The sequence below is a fragment of the Panthera uncia genome, chromosome A2, assembly GCF_023721935.1.
Source record: "Panthera uncia isolate 11264 chromosome A2, Puncia_PCG_1.0, whole genome shotgun sequence".
Classification (NCBI taxonomy): domain Eukaryota; kingdom Metazoa; phylum Chordata; class Mammalia; order Carnivora; family Felidae; genus Panthera; species Panthera uncia.
In genome coordinates, this window is record NC_064816.1 from 133,454,163 (window position 1) to 133,473,387 (window position 19,225).

The 19,225-nt window shown below is 38.4% G+C and overlaps 2 protein-coding genes across 4 annotated transcripts in view; both read left to right on the top strand.

Annotated features, from left to right (window-relative positions):
* Positions 1–4,029, top strand: part of ING3 (inhibitor of growth family member 3) — a 28,724-nt gene extending 24,695 nt beyond the window's left edge. For both annotated transcript variants that reach the window (XM_049641736.1, XM_049641734.1), the window contains exon 12: positions 1,462–4,029. In XM_049641736.1, the coding sequence (XP_049497693.1) occupies positions 1,462–1,578 (117 nt within the window). In that variant the 3' untranslated portion in view covers positions 1,579–4,029. The remainder of the gene's footprint in view (positions 1–1,461) is intronic.
* A 6,132-nt stretch (positions 4,030–10,161) lies between these two features.
* Positions 10,162–19,225, top strand: part of CPED1 (cadherin like and PC-esterase domain containing 1) — a 269,131-nt gene continuing 260,067 nt past the window's right edge. Inside the window, exon 1 of one of the 2 annotated variants that reach the window (XM_049641732.1) lies at positions 10,162–12,076. In XM_049641732.1, the coding sequence (XP_049497689.1) occupies positions 11,828–12,076 (249 nt within the window). In that variant the 5' untranslated portion in view covers positions 10,162–11,827. The remainder of the gene's footprint in view (positions 12,077–19,225) is intronic. The other variant, XM_049641733.1, reaches the window with a different exon arrangement.

Consider the following 19,225-nt stretch of genomic DNA (forward strand, 5'->3'; position numbering starts at 1 on the left):
GTGTCACTGAGTTTAAGAACACAGGTTTGCAGTTATGTTAATTACATATTAATGCTAGAATATTTCTCTGCAAAACAGGTAATGTCCCTTAATGTGTTCCCAATTAAAGTTTTTTTAAAGCTAGTTTTATGGTTTCATGTGCAGATTATAATTCTAAAAAAGTATTATATTGTATGAAAATTAGAAACACTCTCCACCCCCTTTGCTAAATAATACAGTGTTTACTAGAATCCAGTTCACCTATTGCGGTGAAGAACTAGAATTTTAAAACAGTGCATTCTGTCAGGAAGCCCACAGCCAGGGGTTGGGGTGCAAATGTTGAGGCTGTGATGTGAAGATATTTTCCTCCTGTCAGTAGAGTACTTCCTGTTGTACTCTGCAGCTGTCAGCTGATAAGAGCCGCTTCTGGTATAAAAAGTAAAGCAGGTTTGAAAGAAAAGAATTCCTATTTCTTTTTTAGGAAGCTTAATTCTGGTTAGAGATCTGTTTTTATTGGATGCTGAGAATATTTCTTCAAGTAATTTTATTCCCTCCTTACTGTCTCAAACTTCCAGTCCCCCTCCATTTATCTTTTCCTGCAGAGGGGTAACAGAACCCTGAATTCTAAAGAAGTACTAATGCATAATGTCAGAATCCTGAGGTTAATCAACAGTTTACACAATCTGAAGATTGAACAGGGTTGGCTTGGTGTGCATTAAAGTTTGTACTTTCCTGACATGATAGGGTCCAACAGCATGTTCACATAGATGGAGACAGACTGTCCTCCTTCCCTCTGTAGAATCACTTGTGGGCTGTTTGTGATTATTGTAGAACAGTATTGCCCGATCATTTCAAGAACAGCGTTGTGAAGTCCTGGGGCACTTAGTGAAGATGATGCATTTCCATGACCGCCCCGTTGTACTCTCTGATCCCTCACTCCCAGGCATGCCCTTCGAGTGCTCAGATCTCCTGTGCCCGTGTGCAAGTGCTTAATGTGCTGCAGAGTAGAATACTTCTCCTCTGCATGTTTAGGCATAGATCTACCCAGAGAGGAAATCCAGGGTATCCCTTCATGTTTTGCATTGCAGCCAGCTTATTCTACTTTATAAGGCAGTGAATAATGCTGAATATTAAATAAAATCCGTAAAATATATTTGCCTTTTTTGGGACCCATCTCACTTCTTGTCCTTGAAAGTTGGTATCCTCCAGTTTAACGAGAATTAGTGAATTTTTGTTCGTTACTTGGGATTATGAAAAGGGATTATATGAACCTCCGAGTTAACAAAGATGCGTGCTTTTTCTGTGCCTCCATTTCCTCATCTCTGAAACTTAACCAGTTGGATTCAATGATCTGTAAATCGGCTCCTTGATCTAAAAGTTCCGTTTCCATGAATCTAATAATACGCAGTCTAGTGGGCATATTTCAGCGTATTCTGTAATCTTTAGAGGTCTGAACCATTTCTCTGCAATTTTGCCTTCCAGTGCCCTATAGAGTGGTTCCATTATGGGTGCGTTGGGTTGACAGAAGCTCCAAAAGGAAAGTGGTACTGTCCGCAGTGCACCGCCGCTATGAAGAGGAGAGGCAGTCGGCACAAATAAAGGTGGTCATTTCATGTGAGCAAGGAAAAACTTCAACTAAATGTTTTATATGGGACTTTAAAACAGAAGAAAAGAGAAAAGAGAAACAATGCATTTCCAGGCAACCACTTCAAGGATTTACATAGACAATCCTGTAAGATCTTGAACTTGAATTTTATGGGTTGTATTTTAATAATGTAAGTAAATTATTTATGCACTCCTGGTGTGCTACGAATATTATTCCAGTTAGCCTTGGATTCTTTCAGTGGCCAACATATGCAGACATTTGTACTCCTCAACCAGTTTCTCAAAGTAATGGGCATTCTATAATTTAGACTTCAGAGAATTCCAACGATGAAGATTTTAAGAAAAGCATTTTATATTCAACAGGTATGTTCTGCTGCATGTACTGTACTCCAGAGCTGTTATGTAACACTGTATATAATGGTTGCAAAAAAAAAAAAAAAAAAAAAAAAGTCAGTGCTTCTAAAAAAAATTTAAGATAATGGTTTTTAAAACGCCTTTATAATAAGCTTTGTTTCTTTGTGAAACTAAATTCAGCAGGCTGAAGGAAATGGTTCATGTGATAAAGTGGGCTGGTGTCCTCTAGAGTACCTGGGTACATAAACAGAAACTCCTGTAGGTAAAAACGAATCTGTGCCATTAGTCTTTATATGTTTCTGCATCCAGATAGAGTGCAGTTCATGGGCGGGGAGGGGGGGCGGGGGAGGGGCTGAAGGGCAAAGGGTGTTAAAGTGATACATTTTTATACCAAATGTGTTTATTTTTTTGTGCAAGTAATCCTTAAAATTGGAATTGTATTAGGTGTTAAAATAAAGTTTTTAAAAAATTACTTGTATTTATACTTTACACACTCAATAAGGAAAATTTCTTAATTCCAGTTAACTTCCAGTTTTCCTAATCTAAAAAGGACAGAGGCCCAGGACACAGAATGCTATGTAATCTGTGATTTCTTAAACAATGCTTGGAATTCGGGACGTAAAAATAAGGGAAAGACATTTTTAATGTAAATTTGAAATGCAAATGTATTTTTCTAGAACATCTCTCTGGCTTTTCCTTCAGTCTAAGGGACATGAAAACAGTCTAATTATAGTAGATAAAATAGAAATAATGGTTATAGATGTTTTGACTTTAGGCAGTGTGGCCAATTTAAATAAAGAGACCTCCTGGATTAGAGCTTAAAATTCAGTTCTATTTCGGATACTACCACATATTGGTATGACAGTTCATTCAAATTTTGAATCACTCTGGGCCTTATTAAACCAGGGTGATGCTGGCTGCAGGATGTCTGTAAAGCACTCCTAAGGTTTTATTCTATAGGTGCTATTTAAATTATAAATTTTGCATAGTGGAGGTTTTATTTCAGGTATAATATCAAGTCTGGTTGGTAGAAAAATCCTTAAAACTTTAAAAGTACTTATTACATCGTATTTCTTTTATGTTGAAACTTATGGGTCCATTAGATTTCTGCTTTAATCAAAACCACTTATGAGCCTCTTAGAACTTTTTCAGAAGTCTCTAAAATCTATGCAATGCTACCCAAAGGGTATGGATTAGATAGGGGATTTCAAAGGTCTCTTTTAGCTTCACGAATCCTCAACTCTGAGCAACTCTAGCTGTTGCAGAGTGATTTTATAGCTGGAAAGCCCCTAAAACAAAGTAGGTTCATTTGTGGGTATTCATGATTTCACGATATCATAAGTATCATGATTTCGTAACACTCAGTATTTTCATGGAGATATTATAAACCTTTAAGAAATAATATATTAACGTAGCATTCAGTTAGCTTATTAGCATGTTGCCTGGAGATGCTCTGTGGTATTGTTCAATCTCCTAATTCTATATAATGATTTTTCCAAGTTACTCATTTTCCAGGAATTGGTCAAAGGAAAAAGCCTTATGTACAGCCTTATTTTAAGAGAAGGTTCCTTGTCGGAGTCAGGAACATCCCCCATTTCCAGCTGCTGCAACCCCTTTCAGTGTGTGAATTCCACTAGTTACCAAATCATTTAGAAAACATTTTGACAAAACTTAACCTCAAACATTGAATATTTTATGAAGCATCTATAAAGAAGCAAATGAAAATTTTGTTCGGTTATTTAGCAATTGGTGGAACCAGTTAGTATCTAAGATATTTTATATATGTATATGAATAAATGGGCCAAACGTGGAACTACCTCCTCCAAAAAAAAAAAAAAAAATGTGGCCAACTATTAATATACTTTGAGACGCTTAGGCCAAGAGGTGTGATAAGCATTTTTGCTATTACAAAATACACATTCAGAATCTTTGTTGTACAAAACTCATGTAATAATTGGTGACACAAAGAATCCAAATGTGGGTTCACATTTTATAGGTGGTGAAAATTGAGGCCTTACTGCTATGAAGTGTACATTAAAATGTTCATGGTGACACATTTGAAGCAATAAACGGCTTAATTAAATGCCTAAATGAAGCTGAGTGTTTGATAAACATACATATACCATCATTCTTTCAAAGGCAGTTCATGTTTTTTTTTTCTTTGCTCTTTTCTACTTTAAAGCAAATTCCACATATTTCAGATTTTTAACCGTATTTGGTTTGCGCAGTGTTAGAGCCCTTTGTCCTTAGATCTCAGAAATGGGCTTCTTGATCTAATTAATTATACTAATGTTAGAAAAACAAATGTCTAATACATGTGGGTTGTGAGAGGTGAGATACTCTGTGTAGACATTGCAGTGTTTTCCTTCAACTCACATTTTTAAAAGAAATCTTTAGCAGATGGGTTTAAGAGGAAATGAATAGCCTCAAAAACGTTTATTTTTATAATTTTACACACATCGAGCACTTAGATATTGAGAACACACAGATGAAGGTATCCGGGTGTGGGTGTGGGAAGGACGAGTGTGTTAACAGGGAACAACTGCTGCACTTTGATGGGTGCTGCGATGGACGCACAAAGCATTGTGGGAAACCGGGGGACTTAAACACAGGAGGTTTCATTTGAACTGATTGCTAAAGACAGATGACGTAAGCGAAGGTTTTCATGGCAAAAGGAACCGTTCAAGGGCCACTACACTCCCGAAACTTAAAAATAGTCTGGGCAGAGTGGACGTCGGGAAGGGAGGTGGAGGGTCAGAGAATAAAGCCAGAAAACTGAGCAACAGTTGAAACAAGCATTTTACACAATGTCCTAGAATTGTTTGTTTAATGAGGGTAGTGGTGGCATTTACATATTGTTGTCTAAATACATTCTTATTTTAGCAATTTAATGAAATTATAGCACTTTTCTTATTTTAATGTAGGGATGACACAAGTAGCCTATGACTTGGAAATTGCTAAAAAAAAAAAAAATTCTAAAGAATCTTTTCCCCTAGTTTTTGAAACTACAAATGAGAATTGCTAGTGAAGATTTTTGTTTTCCTCAGATGATAAAATCTACATTACTCAAGACTGTAATTTCCAACCCAGGATCTTAATATTCATGATTTGAATCTGCTCCAGAGAAATAAAGTTTAAAGTGACTTAAAGATGAACTGACTTCAGAATTGTTTTCTTTTTTGATTTCAGCTTGATATAAAAAAAGAGGTATACCCCTTCTTGGCCCTTTCCATTTTAAAGTAGTAAGTATATATACTTTACAAGTCAGTATTTAACTAATAAATTATTAGGCATATTAAAATGTTTATTTGGAAAAAATTTAATAATTTCTTTTTTTTTTTTTTATAATAATTTCTTAATAAATTCTTCAGAGCAACGTAATTCAGTTTTTGGTAAATCCAGAACCACCTTTTACTTTGTTTCTGGCAAAGGAGACTATTATAATCCTTCACTTTTCCGCTGCTTATTAAGAACTCAGAAGCCAATTTGGGAAATGAGGGTCCGGAATGTATTATGCTTATGTGTGTGTTGCTTATTCCCGGCCTCCATTTCTACTTACCTGTGTTAATGAATAAGAATAGTGTTCCTTAGGAAAGTTATAACTGCTAGTCTTTAATGGTGAAGTACTTTGAAACATTCACAAGTGTAACATCAGTGGTAGGGAACAACAGTGGTCATATTTGAATTCTTCTTGCGTTGTTTAATCTAATCCAGTAGAGGGACCCTTCATGCTAATACATTAAAACAAGAACAGTTGTAATAGGTACTAAGTTACTTTACAAAGCTGCTCAGATTACATGTAGTATATAAGAGGCCAGCCAGAAATATTTCTGAATAATCCCGAACATAAATATGAGTTCCTTCAAATTTTACTAATATTATAACTAATGCTATGACTAGTCAATAGAAAGTTTTAGTGTAACTGATTTTACCAATATTATGACTAATTAGTAGAAAGTTTTAGTCTGACCTCCCCAGTAGTTCTCATAAGAACTTTTCAAAATTTATGTTCATATATCCTTGCAGCACCTTTTATATTTATCTTTAGTATGAGAAGTGACTATTTTTTTGAATGGGTTTCACAAGTGTGCCAAAAGATGTCTTCACTTCACCAGTGCTTATCATTTATAAATGTTTGAAAGAATCCAGTTATCTGTTGAAAACAAAAAAATAAGCTTATATATTAGTGATCATATGGTTTACATATAGGAGTAATCTTTTGAATTTATGTGGTATACATGTGACCCAAGAACCATGCTCTATCAAAGAATGTGTCCTTACCCGCTCAGAGTAGCTAAATGCTTGCCATTCTTCACTGGAGTGATAAGATAAAACCTACCTCGTGTCCATCCCCTATCACACATCAGTTTTTTAGGTAGTAAGTTTGATGCTCTAAAAATTTCAAAATACCTTTTATTTTCTGAAAATAAGAATGAATGATTAAATTGTAATTGCATTTTAAAAAAGAAACACTATGTCACTATCTTGAGACAATTTTTTGAATGTATTATGGTTTGCAGGTAATATTATATTGCAGGTTTACAGAGAATACAGATGAGATTTCTAACTGAGTTAAAGAACATAATTTGATACTATGTTACAAAAAACAAAAGCTAAAATTGTTGTTTTATAGAATGATAGATAAAAACTTAGGAATACTGGCTGCATGCCACGGTGTAAATTTGTGCCCTAAAGAAAGTAAAACAAATAGTGTAATTCATTGGATTAAATGTTTGCCAGTCTACCTGTGTACTCACTGATTGAAATGATCCTCTCTTCCTTCCTCCCTCTCCCCCTCCCTCCCTTCCTATCATGCGTTCGTTCTATTTTCTTTTTTCTAGACTGTGTGCATAAATATGTATATGTGTGTGTGTGTGTGTGCACATATATCTACATACATGAATATATGGTCTTTTAGAGGATGCAAATCTTCAAAACAAATTAGAGAGGCTTAAAAGAAATTATATGGGCAAAGTTGCATTTATTTGGGGAAGTGGTATGATTACACATTTAGGAAGTGGTTAAAATCCCAATGTCATTGCCACAAGCTGCTCAGGTATACACTATTCTGACTTAAGTAACGATCAGGCAGCCACCTGTAAAAATTATGCTATAACTATTTGATTAAGCTTCCATTTTCCAACCTCAGCTACTACTGACATTTTGTAACCTATGTTGCTTTGTTGTAGAGGGCTGCTCTGTGCATTGTGGGATGTTTAGCAGCATCACTGGCATCCACACACTCGACGTCAGTAGCATCCCCTTGTGCCCATAAGTTGTGACAACTAAAAATGTCTTTAGACATTGGCACATGTCTCCTGGGGAGCAAAATTTCCCCTGCTGGGCTGCATGTTACCAAGACGTGAAATATTTCCTATGGGAAAAATGGAAATCATATGGAAAATATTTAAATCAATGATGTATAGACCTCCACGAATAGGAATTTTTAAATCACTTGCCAGAAGACAGTAGTAGATGCTGCAAGGATATGGTGGTGAGTAAAATAGTTTCTGTTACAAAGCAGTTCATACTGTAGAAAGATACAAGTATACTAGTCCCTAAAATACAGTACAGAATATTTAAAAGAGTTTCTGTTACAAAGCAATTTATATTGCAAAAGGATAAAATTACACTAATCACTAAAATACAGCACAGACTATGACAAAAGTAATTTTGGTTCTGGTGCAAGCAAGTCCAAAGTGCTTATATAGGAGGAAAGTTGTGAAAAAGAAGTAAAGCAACTAGTTGAGAACAATGGAGAGTTGGAGAACGTATGTCCCATTTTAAAAAGGCAGCACCAAAACTGAGAACAAACTGAGGGTTGATGGGGGGTGGGAGGGAGAGGAGGGTGGGGGATGGGTATTGAGGAGGGCACCTTTTGGGATGAGCACTGGGTGTTGTAAGGAAACCAATTTGACAATAAATTTCATATATTGGAAAAAAATAATAAAAATAAAAAGGCAGCACCAAGCGTTATTATATGGAATCTCTAGGTGATTTGCATGCTCAGAAATGCTGGTCTAGTGGACAATTTAAAATGAAAAGCGTTGGGGTGCCTGGGTGGGTCAGTCGGTTAAGCGTCCGATTTGACTGGCTCAGGTCATGATTTCATAGTTCAGGAGATCAAGCCCTGTATCAGGCTCTGTGCTGACAGCACGGAGCCTGCTTGGGATTGTCTCTCTCTCTCTCTCTGTGCTCCTGCCCCACTTGCCCTCTCTCTCTCAAAATAAATAAACTTAAAAAAATAAATAAATAAAATGTAAATAAAGCTTTTAGTTTGGAGGATTTGGTCTGTCTGGACTGTTGATTCATCTAGAACTTGAGTCTAGTTTGAACAATAAAATAATTTTTAAAATACCTTCTTCAAACGGTTAATAAATTCACCACCTCCCTTCACCCCCTACTCATTACCAAAAACCCAAAACGAAACGTATGTATGATGGAGGAGTATATTTTGTGTTAGGTGTGAGGCAGAAGATTGTCCTGTTCTGCCCACCCTTGAAATTCTAGAATTCTAAAAGGACTGTTGCCTCCCTGTCCCAGGTTGATGCTGCTTAGATACAGGCCCTTGAAGACTGAAATAATTTGGTGGAAGGGATACTTTATGAAATTATATGCACAAAAGCATTCAGTCTGAAACACTGCCAGAACCCACAGGCACGCAGTCAGGCAGCGTGTCACCCGCCTACTCTGCTCACCGAAGCAGCTTACTCTGTCTTCATTGTTCCTGTTCTGACGCCTTCAGACTCCAACACAGGCTCCTACTTAGCCTTCCATCAAAACTGGGGCATGAATACCCGCTGCTTGTTGTCTCCACCTACTGCTCACGCCCAGCCCACTCTTGATCTCATTCTCCCAAACCAGCATCTGCCACCAGCCTCCATCTCACAGAATAAAGGAAAAAGAACATACTAAGTGCTCATATTTGCTTTTGGGGCTGCTGTGTTCCAAGGGGTCCGTTATTTGATAATTTATCTGTTCGCATGCCTGACTCCACTCCAGACTGAGCTCGGCCTCAGCATCCAAAACATAACAGACATGCATTCAGCCTGCGTTCTTTCAACATGGGTACACAGAATGCTTCGGTGCTTTCCATACATTGTGTCATCTGTCATACACTTCAAAAGAGGCATTAGTACTCCCATTTCACAAATCACTTGTTTAAAGACAGTTAAGAGGCAGCAGCATGATACTATCCAGACTGGGTTAACTCTAATATCCGATGTCGTCTATGGACCCCCTCAGTCTGTTTGGTGGTTACTCCTGCTGTACCTTCTTTTCCACCTTGTCCTTCCACCTTTCCACCCTATCCTTTTTCTCACTTCTGCAGATGGACTTTTTTTTTTTTTTTTTTTTTTTTTTTTTTTTTTTTTTTTTTTTTTGCCATCTTCTCCTGCTTCTCAGACTCAGTGGTTCAAACAGGGAACTGGGGTCTTTCAAGCCACCTACGGTATCACTTCCAGAACATTAATTTTCCACTTTCTTTCTGATTCTTGTTATTTAAAGTCTAGCTATAAAATGATCTGTGCTGTTGTCTTTCACTTTTCCCAGCCCAAAGGCACTATGATTTTAGCATCTCGATTTATGCTTTCTCTTGTACTCAACAATTTAATGATGCATAAAAATGACCCTCCAGATTCCTCAAACTCAGTTTTTCCGACTTTTTGTCTTGATAGAAATGTATATCCCCTTCCTTTTCTCCTAGTAAAGAACTTTATCTCATTTGATCTCATCAGCACAGGAACACTTGCAATGTAAAGATCTCATAATTCCTAGTATCTCTCAAATCACATTGAATCCACTAAAACTATACCTTCCAACATGATTGTTTAGCCGTTTCTCTTAAAATACTCTTGGCTTCTAAAAGTCAAGTGCCACTTCATGTTTCTCTACTTCTTCATTTGTCATGGGATTAAGAACTCTAAGTCATTGGGTTAAATCTAGCTTAGTGTGAATACTGAATTCTATAACGCTTTAATCTGTTTCATAAAGGTTTTAAAGCAGTTTCTTCTCAGCGAGGAACCATGGATGCCCCTTTCTCTGGGTCTATAATAGCAGGGCACCCCTAGGGGGCGCTCCGCCTCACAAAATATAAGTGACTGGAGCTTGACAGAAGGGATCATTTCAAAAGTGTGGCCTCACAGAAGAACCTCAGCCCTTAAGAAAGAGTTTGGGTTAGAAACAAGTTACAAAACCTACTTAGGTTCAGAGCCTTTGAAGAATGACTTGAGCTAGCCCTGAGTATCCAGGGCTAGAGCTGGAAGGGCTGAGCAACGAGCACTGGACAGATTGCGTTTCTCCTTGGCTTCCCTTCAGCTGACTCAGCAAAAGTAGTTGGTGTTTGCAGAACTGCCCTACTAGGAGCGTCCTTGTGGCGGTGTGTATAGTATTATATTGAATTGAATTTGGACAAAGCCTGCTGTGTATCTCTTTCCGCAGGGCAAAATTACCTGCTACTATCCACTTATTATAGGGGCGAAATTATCAGGCAATTAGCCTTTGAAAGACTTAGTCATTAGTCCAGGAAAGGAGCAATAACAACTGATAGGAGTTAGGTACCAAAGCAGAAAGATGACTTCCAAGTTTTTCTGGTGCATTCACAGGCTTTCCAGTTCTGAGGTCCAGATGGTACTCTGGACCTTCCTAGCCCCCATAAGAGTGACCACCATTCCCTCGAGTGAAGATCCTAACAATTCATGCACGGAGGTCGCTTTTCGCCTCACCCTCGACCTTGGTCGTCAGTCGACGAAGGGCTATTTGTTTTTCCAATTCTGTATTAAGGAAAAGAGATGACACAGGGGGTCAAACACCAAATGAGCATTTAAAATTCTGCAGGCTGCGGGTAGGCAGCCACATTTCCAGGGCAGCGGGAGACGCGGGTCCCCAACGGGGGGAAGCCCACTGTCTCCGCCGCGGGGCTGACGGCGCGCCACGGTGGCCCCGGGACCCCGCGCCGCCGGCCGTAGCCCCGCCCCGCCCCGCCGTACCTTGCGGCCGCGGGCCCAGGGGCCCAGCTCCCGGCCCGAAGCGCCGCGCGCGTGCGGGGGGCGCTGTGCCTGCGGGCGTACGTCCGCGTGTGGGAGATGAATTGGAGTCACACGACTGGGTGTTTCCTTCCGAGTGGTTTTGATTAGCAATCCATTAGGGGAGCGTGGAAACTTTTTTTTTTTTTTTCTTGTGGCTGAAAGAATGAAAACTGAGTAAGTACACAGAACTTTGTACTTGAAGCGGAATGAAACAAATACAAGCAAAACCCTAGCAGTAACCATGTCCATTCAAACCGCGCATTCCCTTTTTATGTGAAAAGCCGTGAATGCTTGCAGGAAAGTGGCAATTTAAAACGGAATGAAGGGAAGCAGTGAAGAACCATGAAAGGCTGGAAGCAGGACTGCTCTAAAAGCGGAGGAGAATGAGGAACTGCTCGGGCAAGCTGGCCTGCATCCCGCGGTGCAACAGGCACTTTTGGTTTTAACCTATTGAGCTCTTCAGCGCTGTTTCCAGACTCCAGATTTACTTTGGTATTGTTTTCTCTTTTCCTGTAAAGTCTTTGCTGCGAGTTTAAGGATGTTGTGAAAATAAGGCATCACCGGAAGCAAAAGTTTGGCAGCCTGGGGATACGCTCAGGTTATTAGTTACCACTATTATTATTTTGATGTCTTTTTTTAACCCAGGCCAGCCACTTTTCACTGTCATCCATGGAAGGGATCTTATTAACCGCCTCAGACTTTGGGGACCTATGATTCTTTGGCATGATCCTTCGGAAAGTTCTTAAGCGGGGATGGAGCAAGCTTGATTTAAAGACTGATTTGTATTTTTTCATGCTGACCAAAAAGAGCTGCTATGACTTTTCCGGCAACGTGGACGGGGGCCAAGTGAAGCTGAGCTGGTCATGGTCTGTCGTCCAGTGTTCCCTTGTCGTCGGCGATTTTGCCCCCGGCCCTTCTTGGTGGGCTTGGTGGTGGCAATCTGTCTCTTCTACCAGACCCTGACACTCCGAGGGACGAGGAAGCTCACAGCCGCTGACCCTGGGGCTGCCCCAAACGCACCCACCAAAACCCAAGCAAGCAGATGTAAGAAAGGACTCTCCCTGGACAAACAGTGCTTCCTTCTCCCCAGTAATGTGCAGGAAATCAGAAAGGTAAGGTGGTCATAAGCTTAACCTTGACATTTTCTGCAAAGATAGCAGTCTGCCTCTCTCTGTCCTTTCTGTAAAACTAAAATTAACTTCCAAGAGGTCTGAAAGGGATCCAGAGTATAGCCGCCCAGAGAGTGACCTTATGACAGTTAGCTTCAACTTTTGTTTACTTCCAGAAAGTCCTGGCCATTATTTTGTCTCCTAGAATTGTACTTCATTTCAGCTGAATGAAAAAGACAATTTGGAGGATGTTGGCGTGGTGTAAATTCTTTCTAAAATGTTAGGATTCTAAGAGATCTGAAGATTTACAGTTCAGAGACATACAGATTCATAACATTTGGTCAACATTGAGTGTTTCCTCAAGGTAGTCAGTATGAGTGACCAGACCATTCCAGACTCAAAGATATTCCAGAATTCCATTTTATGATTGATTGAATCGATTTTTCCTTGGTGAATGCATTTCTAAAGCAACATATTTATTTCTGAACCATTTAAAAGAATAGTATAATACCTTTCCTCAAAAGAACTGATGCCCTGAATTTTATTGTTTACAGAATTTGGGAAATATTGATTATTCTACACTTACACTATTTTAATACTTTACTAATTTTGTTAAGTGTTGGAATGAACACAAAACACACACACACAAAACCCCACGGGATTTCTATTTTAATATACCACTCTGTTTATGCCTGTCAGTGAAATGATGACTTTTAATATAATCCAACCTAAAAAAGAAAAAATAGAAAAAAAACACACGCAAAAATCCATGGTGGCAAAGCTACAGATTCCTGTGCTACAGCAAGAGGTATAGCAAGATAATTTAGGAATCTTTAAGTGCTTTCTTATACCTGCAGTAGATTTAGGTAGAGCCTATGACTGTGGTTATTGTTGGGAGCAGAATTTCCTGTTGAATATACGCTGCTCCTGCCATTATTGCTAATAACTCCAGCAGTGCTGCCATCTTGTTTCAAAAACTCCCTTATGTATTTCTTCTCAGACTCTTCAAACCCTGTGAGGCAGGTAAGGGAGTTGTGACGGTCATCATTTCTCAGTTACGATGACTGACATTCAAAGATGTTTAGGCAGGCCACAGGGCTAGCATGTGACATCGTATCTCCACCTGGTTCCTGCCACAGGACTGGTGCTTAAATCGAAGTAAGTTCAAAGCTCTAATAACAATTCATGAAAAAATAACTGTAAGAACTCAATGAAATACAAAATAATATTAGATTACAACAAAAAAATTTTTTTAACGCTTAAGTGAGTGACTTAGGTTATCAATCAAGAAACATCTTGACCGAGAAATATAGTATCACTAGAAACACTTCTGGATGGAACTTCAACTGGCAAGTGTGAATCAATTATTAAAGGTTCTGAAGTCAGGGAAGAATGTGTATGTTTTCTTCATTTTTTTTTTTTTTTTTTTGCATTTTTTGAATACATTGAATTTCTAATGGATGTAACCTGTGACTTGGAAAGTCACTTCTTGGGTTTTTTTCCAATGTTAACACATATAGTTTCTTTAAAAATAATTGAGATGGTTTTGCTCTTTAAGTACGTACAAGTTTTGCTAAGAATTGTGGATAAAAGGTTTTCATTCATTAACTCACAGCCCTTCTTACTCCCTGCTTGACTTTATGTGACTCCTGCCTTTGCCTGTAACATAGGCATATGTTAACTGTTATTTGTAGACTGGCACAGAGAATTCCGTTTCAGCTTTGGTTCTCCTGCTACTTACAAACCATCTGAAACTTATTGGCTGGTTGTGTAAAGCATTCACTCCAGAATTTTCTTGACATACACAAAAATGCCAATCACATGATTTTTTCCACAAATGGTTCACAGTCTTAAATATTTTAACCATAAGCAGGATTCTTAATTCACAATTATAGTTCAGAAGCCTAGTGGATATGATAACTGAATTTCCAAACATTTGCCATGTATCTCTATTTTTAAGTTGTGTCAGCCTTTGGTTTAGAGCCAGTTTTTATTAGAGATAGAAAGGAAACTAGAAGAATCATGTGGAAGTTAGTTAAAACCAGATATCACTTAGTTCTTCTTGTGATACGTGTTCCAAAACAAGAATCAAATAATAATCCAGTTTTGAGGATTAAACATTCTTGAAGATAAAGTGAAGAAACAAATGTCTTTGGGATCAATATATAGATCTTTCTCAAAAAGAGCTACCTTATGAAGTTCATTAAAAAACTGATGGCATGCTTACACAGATTTTCCTCAAGACCTAAAACACAGCTTTTGGGCATATTATAGAAGAAGCATTGTTTCTATCTAGAAATTTGGGGTTTTGTTATTACTTTTATTTACAAGCCAAAATGTTCACTTTTCTAGGGCTTTCCCTTACTGGTATCCATCCATTTTAAAGAGATTTTAAAAGTTACTTAAAATAGCTGATTGTGATCTAAGGTTCATGGGTTCCAGGAAGTATTTGGATTTTGAAGATGACCACCAAAGGCAGGCATTGCACACAAGCTATCGTGCATATCCATATGCACTACAGTCTGGGAAAAATCATGGTCCTTCAGATATTCAAACCTAAAGAAATATTAAGAAGCAAATAGACAAAGTGCTTAAAAAGCAATGCATTTAAACTTTATTTGCCCTTCCAGGAAGTGTAAGTTGGGTTTGGAATTATAAATCTGAAAAAGGAAAACAAAATCATAATGAAAGGATCCATGCAAGGACATTTGAAAAAGCTACTGTGAATGCTGTAGTGTCTATACGGGATAAACATTCAGAAACTAAAATACACTCACAGTGTATTTCTCGAATCACAGTTTTCATAGTTTCTCGAATCGAATAAGCAGTAACTATTTCCCAGTCTTTTGGTTGCAGTTCTTTCTAAGAGAAGACCTTTTGTACCTGTCAGCCAAGTCATAGAGGGTTCTGCGGTAGCAAATATTTAAAGATGGGTGACAGACTGTGCCCTTTACACCTTTACAACTGGGACCTGGTTCACTGTCTAAAACTGTTTTCAATACAGATTGAGATCATAGTCTAGTATATGCCAACTTTCCATAGTGAGGGAGTACTCTCCCTCTTCTGGCCAAATTTTAATTCTTTTTTTCCATCTGAACTTTCCAAAAGGACCTTGCTAAGCAGCTGTACTTCTGTCATTTCTTCTGGGTTTCCTCCCAACATTAGTTTGAATTTGGGCTGATAATCTGCTATGTTTTAAAACTGTTTCAATTTAATGTCTAAACCAAAGGCAACTTCATTTGTCTTCACTGAAGTAGATCACTCAGTAGATTTATTTATTTTTTTGGAATCTAACCCTTTAATATTTCACAACATAAGAAACACATTAAATTATAAGCAGACACAATGAAAAAAAAATATGCTCAGTATAGATCATTAGTGTGTGCTCCTTTAATGGAAACTTTACTATTTGGAGAATATGTTTATACTCACCGTAGCCATGTGTTACTGATTATCTCCTGTTGGTGTTCCAGATGGAGAATTTCTAGTTCTTTGTTGCTTGACTAGTCATTCTCCATTTCTTTTGAATTCTCCATTCTCCTTCAGTGACTGCTCTCTACAACTACTCTTCCCAGGATCCAACCATAATCCAATGCAAATAATTGAATGTTTTCATACAAATATACTTTGTGTAATTTATTTGTGTCTCTAATAATACATTATTTTTAACATTGGAAAATTTCTAAAAATGGATTGTTTAGCCCAGGTTTTCTATAAACAGAACCTAAGACAAACACTTGCAAGCTAACACTTTATTGGATGTTGCGATCCCAGGGACGCAAGAGTAGGTAGGGGAAGGAATGGGGAGAGAAACAAATGGGTGCGTTTATGGGAGACATAATCAGAGAGTCTGGAGGAAACTCTGCATCTCAGAACAGGTATTGTGGGGAAGGTCAGGAGGGGCAAGCCGTTTACCTCCTGGCTTTTCCCTTCTTCTATCTTTCACTGGTTAGAGTTGTTGCAAGCTGCTACGACACAGTGTTACTTGGACTGTCGGGGTGGCCACTGGGGAAGCTGGGGCCTCAGTGGGGGCAGTACTGCTCCCCACTCCTCCTTTTCAAGCAGTATTGTGCATAGGAACACTCCCAGGTCTGTGGTGACCAAGGTGATAAAAACAGTGTCCATCACTTACCACAACAACATGGCAGGAGTAATGTCGCTGGAGGGGTATGTGAGGCATGGTGATCTGGCAGCTGATACAATGGTTATGCTAATTTTGCCTTCTAAAAGTCACAGAAAACGCTCAAATGTGCTCTTACTCTTGGGAAATGGCATCGCTCTCTTTAAGTGAAATGTTTGTAATTATCTCACTAAGAACTCTCTTCTCCAACTGAAAAAAAATTCTCGCTTCATCTTTACCCTTTGTCATCCTAATCCATTTCGTTCATTCATTCTTTCATTTTCTTCATTCCTACAGTGACTATTTATCGAGCAGTTTATTGGTGCCAGACTCTGTACTAGTCGCTGGTGACACAGAAATAAAGGGCACTGTGAGACAGACAAGTAATTAAATAAATGCTAGGGAATCCATAACTTTACTAGAACATTTTGAAAGATGAGAAGGAGCTAGAAAGGGTGGAGAAAGAGAATGTATTATAAGCAGATAATGCCAGATATGCAAAGAAGAAATTCAATGGTGTGGTAGATTTGGAGGATTCAATGTATTCACTATGTGGGGTGTGTGTGTGTGTGTGTGTGTGTGTGTGTGCACTGTGATAGGGGAGCAGAGCAGAAAGGCAAATAAATAAGGTAGAAAATTCAGCAGGGTCTAGATGTGGGAATGTGGTCATGATAAGGAGTCTGGATTTTATCGTGAAGGCAACAGGGGACCCCTGAAGAGTGGTAAGCAAAAAGTGGCATAAATAGATTTATGTTGTAAAGAATGCTCCAGAACATATATTGCAGAATGGACTGGAGGGGGTAGAAATGAATGTAAGGAGATCCAGCTGCAAGGCTGTTTCCCAATGCCTCTTCTTTGCCAAATCTTATTTTCTTCTTGTGTTGAACACCTCCTCTTAACCTTTTCCAGAGGGATTCCAGAGTTATTCTCTGTTAGTTACAATATTGCCATTTCAAACCTTTCCAGTGGACCATGGCTTCTGCCAGTAAACATACTCATAACTGATAACAATAAGCCTTCTTTGTACCTGGCAATCCACTGAACCCAGTGTGCTCCTTCTCTCCTTTCTCTCAGAGAAACTATGGTTGGTTTTCCTTGGATTCACTTCCTGGCCACCCCACCTATTCCTGAAATTTGTCTTCACTGACCCCTTGACTACCAGATGAAATGATTTATTTCCAGTCTACATCCTTCTTCTCTGAAGCATTTTACACTATTGGCCAACAACTCTATCTTGCAACTTCCCTTTTGAATTCCATGTCACAGTGGGATTATTCTCTGACCTCTGTGGATAACTGGTGGTCTCTTTTCAGGATCCATTTCCTCTGATGCCAAAGTTAGTGTATTTGAGCTTTCAGTTGTCTTGTTTTGTACCTTCCCTTGGTGATGATTATCAACTTTATGTACTGTTAATTTTCAATCTGTAAAGATAACTTATAGGTATATTCTTAGCTTGGATCTCACTCTTGAACCCCCAGATCTAGAAATCCAATTTCTTGCTTTTATTGAGGAGTAATAAAAACTGTTTAAACTCAGATATTTTTCTTTCACAATTTTTATGCCTAAATCAATGATTCCTCTTGGCCTCTCTGTTCCTGTGAAAAGGACTCCTCCAATCCCTATTCTCCTCAATGAATAGATTTTAAACCTCTTTAGGGTTACGTTTGAAACTACTTACTCTTTCTCTATACCTTGCCCCTCACCTAATCCATTGGCCTGGATCCTTACTAAATCTGTCGGCCTATCACTGATCCACATGGCCAGCTCCTAATTAGAAAGGCCACAAGACTTTTCAGGTTTCCCTATTTTCTTTTTTTTAATTGTTACCTTTAAAAAAAAATTCATTGTGGTAAAAAATCCCACAAAATATAAAATTTACCTTCTTCATCATTTTTAAGTATACAATTCAGCAGTATTAACTCTATTTATACTGTTGTGTAAAGGCCACACACTCTTGCCTTGTTCACAACCCTTATTCCGAACCATTTGTTTCAAGCTAGCTCAATTTCTATATTGTTTCCCAGTCTTTTCTCCATTTCCCTGGCCTCTGGCCCATTCCTAGATGTCCCGTTTGTGGTTTATAGACTGCCTTTACACATACTATTCCTTTTCCAAATCTGACTTCTGATTTCTCTCTGGAGACCATGATGCACATTTGGCCCTTTATTGTACTAAGTAATTTTAGTAAATATCACCTTAGCACAAGACTGTATTACTGGTATATAATGACTTTTTCCAAGCCCCCAAATGAATCCAGATAATAACTAATTAATTTTCCAAAATCTTAGAGTTTACCTTCACAATCTTAATGCTGTATCCCCACTGCCACTAACCTAGGCTATTTTAGTAATGTAAATAGTTCCCCTTCAATCTACTGGGTATTCTAGGCCATTTGCGTACAACTCCTATGATCTCTCTCCTCAGTAGCCTTCAGGAGTTGTTGTATTGAACCCACTAAATTGAGTAGAATCTATCCCTCTCACTCTTAGTATGTCCTAGCATGCTTTTATGGCCTTATGTTCCACTCTGCTTTTATTTGTAATGCATAAGCCAGCATTACCCTAGTTAACCAAATGCCACCATCTCCATCTTTGTCCGGAGTCCTCTCCAGTGAGTCTGCCCCAATCAATACCTCTAGAAATCTTCACAATCATTCCTAAAGCATTCTGGAAACTGGAATTTCACCTCCTCCTGGTGGCACGCCTTGTCTCTATGACTTGATGTGTGCTTAAGAATCCCTAATAAAACTTATTTTTCAATATAATTATTTAGAAATGAAGAAACATGAGACTGTTAGAACTGGAAACAAGTTAGAGATCATTAGATTTGAGGTCGTTTTCTAAGTGAGAAAAATGAAACTTGCGGAAAGAAAGTGCCTCTCAGAGTAACAAATGGAGTTGATAACGATGACAGGTTTGGACTGAGACCTGTGCTTCTCTAGCTATATCCATCCTATTTTGCTATACTAGCTCCGTTCTATTTCTGTATACTCCATTCTATTTCCATATACTCTCTCCCTTCTATTTTCATAT